The following is an 8,675-nucleotide window of genomic DNA, read 5'->3' as shown; positions in this document are numbered from 1 at the left end:
ATTTAAAAGTGTAATATATTGAGCGCAAAGCTTAAAATTCCAGCCAGATAAATTGCTTGATGTGAAATACAAATTTTAATACTCGCTTTAATGCAAAGGAATCCCTATGAAAATATCAGAAAATTCCGGGAATAAATAAATTGAGAGCAAACCAAGCAAAAAGGACTAATTAGCACAGTTAACTGAAACGAAAGTAAAGCAGGATGAGGGCTGAAATCGAGTCTTTGGATACTACAAATTACTGGATACTAAAATTGCCAGTCCAGATATACACCGTTGACCTCAATTTGTGGGGGTCTGCCTTGAACATAATTATCGACAAGTGCTCCTCCAGCCGCAAAGCTGCTTAGCTTTTGTTTCTCTTGCCTATTCGACTGTTGTTCTTTAAAGCCCATTTTCCATTGCTTATTTATGCGCAACAGTTGGCCCCTTGTCTTGGCCAAGAAACAAAAGTGAGCCGGCTCGTCTTTGATGCTCTTTGCGGTGGCTAGAAGCATTCGATTTTATTGACTTGGGACCGCGATGATAGGAAGAATAATAACAAAATTATTGAGAATATACAATTCAAAAGCGCAAAGATTTGTGGTTAAATAAGCGAATAATAATATCGAGTGATTTATTGAAGGTTATTTTAAATTATAGTTGAATTGAAAACTTTTAACAATAAAAATTAATTTTTTTAATATGTATAACATATGCATATGAAAGATATTTATTTCGCTAATATTAAAATAAATATGAAATATGGTTTTAACTCAATTTATTTTACAAATATTTGGTTCTTGTGGTAAAAATAAGGATTATTCTAGTAAGAGGATTTTTTGGCTTGCTGATTACACTCATTTTCCAAACTGGAGAGAGCATTTTCACTTCGTATATCCCATTTGCGATGGAGTGCGCCCACCCCCTCATCATTTTCTCATAATTCCGATGCTTTTTACACAAAACGATTTCGATTGCCAGATCTTGGCAGCAAATGCTGAGACTTGGGGCCACTTTTTGTAGGTCGTTGTTTTCGGCGGACTGACGCCCACGCCAACGCCTTCACTTTGACATAGACTCATCCACTCATAGACCCACGGATACAGCCCCAAATAAATAGATGTCCACAATCAGAATCGCACTCACACCAACACGCACGTTCTGTTCTGACACTGAGCTCCGAGTTGCTCAATTAATTTTGATTGCAGCCTTGGCAGCTGTTTTTGCTTTTCCCCTAGGTGTTTTGTTTGTGCTGCCGCCCTCACACTTTTCATCGAGGACTTTCCACAGACACAGTTCATGGTTAAGTTCATTTGTCCATAAATTTTCATATTTGAGCATTTTGTTTTCGTTGTGTGTGAAATAAATAAATAAGAAAATTATTCATTCGCTTGGGTGAGAACAACTCATTGAGCGTTTTTAGATGAAGCGTGAATATACCACAAGGCTGAGGTTTATCAAAATTTCTGCGATTCACTCGGTATATGTAATTGTAAAATGCAATTAATTAAACCAAAGTGGATTTATGATTTGAAGCGAGTAATTTGCTAAGCTGAGCATTCAATAAACCCATCACTAATTGCTATGGAAGAACTTAAAAAAGAATATCACAGATTTATGTGTGTCAGGTGTGAAAAGATATACAGATTCACGCCCTTTACAATTTGTTTATGTTTATTTTGAGTAGATTTTATAGAGCACCTTGCCTGAAAACTTAAACTTGAACTTGGCCGAATGTCTTAATGGATAATTAAATTAATCTATCGCAGAGTGCAGCTTAAAAACAAATGAAAGCCTTTAAACTTTGTTCTGTTTGCTTTTAGTCAAATTATTTGGTGCCAAAACTTTGTCATATGGGAAAAAGTTTTAATGTAATTGCGAAATGATTTTAGTTTCACTAGATTTTCGGCTAAAATAAAAAAATTGAAATGGCTTTATTGAAAGTTTGGGAATATTTTTGAGAGTGATCCGCACTTATTGCCAGTGGGATTAGTTGGAGGTACGCATTCAGCCCACACAAATATGTATCTTTGCGATACAAGTATGCGCTTTTGACTAAGCATAATTGCTGGCAAATTGCTTGAAATTTGTTCTGCCAACCATGAAAGCGAAAGGGAAACGACTTCAATACCAGATATCTGGCACACTTCTGTCTGAGATAATTCTCAATCTTTTTTTTATTTCCCTCCACTTTTCACGCGGTGACGTCACAAAGAGTTTCCGCCGTGGCGGTTGGCATCTAAATTTGCGTTTCCCGCTCCTTCCCTACGCACCCATGGTTTTATTTCGGGCGATTTTGGCATCGGGCAAATCTATATCTGCCCGCTGACGTCGACGTCGACAGAAGCGGCAGCGGCAGCAGCGGCAGCGGCATTAGCCTAACCTAAAATCGTTTTCAGCATTTTCGAACATTATCTTAGGCCAAATGGAAAACTGTTTCAACAAACCTGCGTCAGTTGAAATTTGTGTCTCAAACGCGCCACACACTAATTTGCATTTGCATTTCACTTTCAAATCCAATAATTCACAATGGCTGTAAGTTCCACAAGCTTCGTAAAGGATAATCAAGTGTCCTGGGTGGATTAAATTAAATCGAGCAAATTAGTATTATTGAGTATTTGATATTTCAATTTTGGATTTTCTCTAAGAATATACGAGTATCACGTTTAATTTAATTGCCAATTTCCTTATTTTGATTTTTTCGCTTCCGATTTCTCTGTCAAAGTGAAAAGAGCATTTATAAGGCTGCCTTACAATAAAAAAAAAATCGAGCTGATATAATTGTTTATGAAATAAAATTATTCAACCGTTGATAGTAGGAAAGTCACGTAGTGGTGAATATACTCATTCAATTAATATGCACACTCGTTCACAGAGAGGTATCAAATAAAACGAAACAAATGAGGAAATCAACAAATTAAAGTGAAGCGAAAAAAGTGCGAAGTAAATACAAAATACATTTTTGAAAAAGTGCCAAATATCAGCATATTCATTTATATGAAAATGCTTATTAAAACAATATATTGCCCGTTGATTTATGCCTTCATATACATTTACGTACGCGTATAAGCAGCAATCAGCTCACACAAATGCATAAAGCAATCAATGTTTGTATGTATTTATAATTAAATAAGCAATTAAAAGACAAAATATTTAATTGCAAACAGCGCGGCGATTTAATTAAAAATTTCTTAAATTGGTTAAATATTTAAATAGTCAATTAACAGTCGGCCCAGACATGTATTGTGTGTTTTATATACATATTATCCTACTTATTATCCTACATTGTATAACCAGATCCTGATGCCCGAGGCCCTTGTAGAGTTTTCTGGCCAAGTGATTTCATCTACGCCCACTCGCAGCAGCTGCCAGATCATAATTCATTCTCACATATCGCGTATTTGTGCTATTTATTTCCCCTATATATTAAAATAAAAAATCACTTAGTTGACAGTCTGGCCGGGGGTTGACAAATGCCCATGGGCCCTTGGGCCATTGGGCCATGCCGGGCTGCCCGGTAGTTAACCAGCCATTAATTCCCATCGAATCGATGGAAAAGAGTGGCCTCCATTTGGTCGCAAATCACTCAGGACACGCAGGACTTTACAATTCAATACAAACAAATTACGCATTTCATGCATCACTGGGTATTCAGCATTCCTTTTGCACTTTCGATTCATAATTAATTTGCGAATTTTCCGCTGTTGACATTTGTCTCTCAATAATGCTGACAAGTTTTTGCGACAGACAGTCAAAGCCACTGGGCCATAACTTTGTTCTTAATTGAACTTAATTATTTGCTGAATTATGCGGAGTGATGGCGCAGATGCATAAAAAAACATTTGGCAACTGTGTCTTTGGGGGCCATTGGATTTTTTTTTTGTTTCTTTGCTCTTTGACTGATTTTACTTTTTATAATTAATTACCGCTGACCTGGTGGCAGTTTGTGTTGCAAAAACTTTCAATTTATGAATACAAATTAACATGTGATACATTTTTTAGCAGCAGTGTGCATTTATTATAAACGTTCAGTATTTTTTTTAACAAACGCCATATGCTTATAATATATTTTTTAAAGCCCCTCTTCTGTGTAGAGTTATAATCATGACCTTTTTTGTCACTCCGGACTATGACATATTTTAATTAATGCACGTCTATTTGCGGGTTTTGATTTATTGCATTTTTAATGAAAAAATCTGTAAGGATGACTTCATGTTTTAAACAAAATTTGGAATTTGGAACAATTTCAATGTTTATGGCTGCGAAAAGGCAAACTGTTGAGCCAAAATATCGCCACTAATAATCAGCCAAAAACCCAAACAATTCGTTGACGAGCGTCTGCCGTTTTCTTGGCAACAATGCAAAGGCCATAACCATAAAGTCCAAGGGAAGACGCGAAATTGTAATGCACTTTTGCATAGCTTAGCTCGCCTTTTACAATCCCCTCAAGGCCACGAGGCGGCGTCTGTAAAAAATAAACTTTTCATAAGGAATAAATGATATAAAACAGCAAACAAAAAGTGACCATCTGATTGTCAGCCCCCTTGTGTTTGGGCAAAATGCTCGCTTCACTTGGTTAATGTTGGCCAGCATCCGCCAATTGGCAGCTGGCCAAATGACAAATTGAAATAACAGCAGCAAAATGAGCGTTTATCTTCATGTGCAAATGAAAATTTTTATTTATGCGAGCAGCCGGAAAAAGGCAACTAAAAAGAGGGCGCCATTCAGCCGAACAAAAAATCACCGCCCAAGTTGAGGGTTATTTGAAGGTCAATTTAAAGCAAAATATAAATACATGTTTTCAAACAATTTCTTATAAATGAATAGTAGTTTAAGGGCGAGGATATATTTCATGTTTTCTTGCCTTGTTTTTATTACAGTCTTACATTTTTCTAGTAAGTTCAACTTACCAAACATATTTCTAAACATTTTTCGAATCAATCTGATTAAACTCAAGGAACTACTACTATTTCTCATTTGAAAAATAAGTCAAGTTATATTGATTGCCATTATACCAATTTGGAAATAGCTTATTAAGTAGTAATACTAATAAAATAATTTATATATGAATTTATAGTTACAACAGTTGCTGTAATGTATAAATATTTCCGTATATGAAATATATAAATTACTAAAATATAGGCAGTAGATGGAAAGATCCTGAAATACTCGTAAAACCTATACAGGGTCCTTCAACCTGTTAGATACTTTTCTGGGGATCTAGTATATCCTTTCACTCTACGAATAACGGATGTAATCGCCACATGACCTTAAAGTTTTAAAGGTCTTGATACTTTTCCCCTTCGTGACTTTTATTCCCAGATTGTCGGTCTGAAATGAACTGGCAGTATTGGCACTGGCTGACCACAATCGATATCACTTAGCTGTTCATCACCTATAAAATGATTTTTTTATGCAGTGACCTGGGAATGGGCGGTATGCAGAGAGAAAAGAACCAACTGCCAAGCGGCCAACCAGATAAACCAATTAATAATGAGAAAACAGAGCCAAGAGCCAAACGTGAAATGCAATTCTATCAGAAGATCAACAGCAACAACAACGCTCTCTGGTTTGTTTGTACATTCAATTAAAAAAACACCTGAAAATATATTGAAATAAAAAAAAAATGACGAGAAATAAACTCGGCTTCGAAATCGAATTGGAATTAAAGCAATTGCGAATGCAAATTGACGTACAATTCATTAAAATCCCCTCGGCTCATTGGTTGCCATTAAAGCGTGCCGATGGCTCGGTTGCCGTCCAAGCTCGATTTTTATACTCGAAAATATGCACATACTCGTATTTACGCATAAATACATACTTTAAATAAATAAATAATTTCCCTCCTGGAAATATGAAAATGCAGTCGCCATGAGCATGGGCGTGCAACAGACTGTTGTGCAGCTCTCAAATAATAACAATAAATAAAATGGCAAAAGTAACGAATATTTTAAACACAAAAAGAAAGAAGAGTTCATGTTCTTTATAACCCGTGTAATCACGGCTAGAATTGAAAAATAACCAGGTCTCAAACTTATTTTGATTTTCTATCCCAGAAAAGTCTAAAAATAAGTTTGTATATTACATTTTTTTCCAAATCGGATTGTATTTACCAATATTAACACCTTTGTCGATGTGTAGAGTAAAAACAGGCATTATGTTGGTAAAATTAAATGGCATATATTGTATGTTCGGCTACAATGTTATTGGTATTGAATGTTATTATTTTTTAATGTTTGCACTTTGTGTGAAATTTGACATTTTGCGGGCATTTCGGTTTGGCCCAAAAAATGTATACGATCCAGAACGCCTGGCCACAAATCAAATGACAGCTTAAAACGTACAAACAAAAAGCCGCAATTGGCCGGCAAAGCAATAAAAATAAAATAAAAATCGCCATGAACAATGGACGATAAATTAGCAGAAATGCGCGAAATATTAATGAGCCTAGATGCATATAAGCATCGGATTTCAATTACGAAAATATTTCAGTTGGGTAATTGTTGCACATAAGCACTGCTGAACACGGGATAAATATTTTATGCGCGAATATAGCATTGTTTTTAATTAGCAATACTTGTTCTGGGGTCAATTAGATTTGTGTTGGCGCGGCCAAGAGGGCACAACAATATGGAAGTTGGTTGAAATTTCTTTGACAATAATCAAATTTAAAGACCACAATTCAGTTTGTTTGAATGAACTGTGCGACGGCAATTGACCCAAGAGTGAATTTATTGCCTTCACGTAAATTCCAATTAAACAGTTAGTGGCTTTCCCTGTCAACTGTCCCATAAAATGCACGAATGAGCGGACAGGACTCGCGGTGTCGGAATCAAAATTAATTAATTGGAAAATGAATCTATTTCTGGCCGGCGCTCTTCCAGTGCCTCGTCCGTTCCGCTTTGTTTGTATCTGCCTTGATTTGGGCATTTTCCAAATGGAATCACACGGACGCAGGACACTAAGCCCTCATGCTGACCTTTGAACTCTGGCCAATCTGCGCCGGGAATTTGGCCTGTTTGCTACTCGACAATTTCATGACCCTCCTGACTGGCCTTGTTTGTGCCGCAATTGTCTACGATTACAGCAAATTGATTTGCCTGGCACTTAGCAGCAGCTATCTTGTTTCAACCGTCTACGTCCACTTTTCCACGTTCTAATTTCCCATTTTACGCCGTAGCCACGCAACAAGGAACAGGAACAGGAAGTGCTCAACTGGGTGTTCGCCGTGATTGGCGAGAAGGTCCCCAGCGGGCAGTATGAGGACATTCTCAAGGACGGCATCTGGCTGTGCAAGCTGGCCAACAAACTGGCCCCCGGATCGGTGAAGAAGATCCAGGAGCGCGGCACCAACTTCCAGCTGATGGAGAACATCCAGCGTTTCCAGGCAGCGGTCAAGAAGTACGGTGTACCCGAGGAGGAGATCTTCCAAACCGCCGATCTTTTCGAGCGTCGCAACATCCCCCAGGTCACCCTCTCCCTGTACGCCCTTGGACGCATCGTAAGTATTACGCAATGGAGGGATTAATAAATCCATTTTTTAGAAGGAATAATCTGATTAATTGTTTCCTTCTCCGCAGACGCAAAAGCACCCCGAGTTCACCGGTCCCACCCTGGGACCCAAGATGGCCGACAAGAACGAGCGCAGCTTCACCGAGGAGCAGCTCCGTGCCCACGAGGGTGAGCTCAACCTGCAGATGGGCTTCAACAAGGGCGCCTCGCAGGCTGGACACGGTGGTATGGGCAACACCCGCCACATGTAAGGCACCACCATCCCAACCGATCCCCGAAAGAAAAACACCACAACACACTCAACCACACAAACACCGAAATCTAATTAGTTCAAACAAAAAGTGGGTTTTGTATCTCGTGCGTCGTGGCGCATGATTTAAGCAGTGCCAAGCTCTAAATGTAATTTATATAATATGAAACAAATAAATTAATTAATTTTAATATAAATGTCAGGTTGTTGTGTTCCGCCAGTCTGCGTGGATTAGCATTATGCTGTTGTTAATTAGCGGCCAGAGTTGTGCGATTGCCGGCAGTTAGTCGAGCGGTTTAAGTGGTTTTCCCACCCCATCCTATTCCTCCACCACCCCATCAATTCCCTCCAGGTGGGGGGCCATTTCCAGCTCACCTCGCATGAGACACCTTTATTTCTCTGTCAGCGGCTGTGGCTCCTTCGGATGCCGAGGCTGTTGCTCTTCCGTTGCCTGGTCCACCTGAGATTACACAAATTACAATTTCAACGCCTGCACTGACAGCGATAAGCATAAGAAATGTCAAGGCCATTTGTATTTCCATCTGGGCTGGTGGGTGTCCATAGGGTATGAAAGACAAAGACGCAGGTGAGTTGGCGAAAAAAGGGCCTTGAAAGTCTGTTCGATTTTCTGTGCACTGGGAGAAAATATGTGGATTGCTCCAATGAAATTATGGAATGATATATACGTACCTATACGTTTATATTTCTTTTGAATGTTAATGATATACACATTATTTTTAATATTTTCTGCATAATATTTAGAATCCCTTATTCAAATAAAATATAAATCTTTTATTTTATCACTCTTTATATATTTTTTAGTAAATAAAACAATAAATATTTATAGTTGTAAACAATATTCTTTAATGAGACTGATTGATTCTTAGGTACACAAATATAATCGTTTATTGGCAGTGTGATCGTTACCTTT

General features: G+C 38.0%; 1 protein-coding gene across 1 annotated transcript; it reads left to right on the top strand.

Moving 5' to 3' along the window:
- The first annotated feature begins 2,411 nt into the window (after positions 1 to 2,411).
- Positions 2,412 to 7,941, top strand: LOC117145142 (myophilin). The gene is made up of 3 exons (XM_033310682.1): positions 2,412 to 2,517; positions 7,163 to 7,483; positions 7,563 to 7,941. Exons 1-3 carry the CDS (start codon positions 2,512 to 2,514, stop codon positions 7,743 to 7,745), a joined length of 510 nt encoding a protein of 169 aa, XP_033166573.1. The 5' UTR covers positions 2,412 to 2,511; the 3' UTR covers positions 7,746 to 7,941.
- The last annotated feature ends 734 nt before the right edge of the window (positions 7,942 to 8,675 follow it).

Source organism: Drosophila mauritiana, chromosome 3R, assembly GCF_004382145.1.
Source record: "Drosophila mauritiana strain mau12 chromosome 3R, ASM438214v1, whole genome shotgun sequence".
Lineage (NCBI taxonomy): Eukaryota > Metazoa > Arthropoda > Insecta > Diptera > Drosophilidae > Drosophila > Drosophila mauritiana.
Note: the sequence above shows the minus strand (reverse complement) of the source record. Positions and strands in the feature narration are given on the sequence as shown.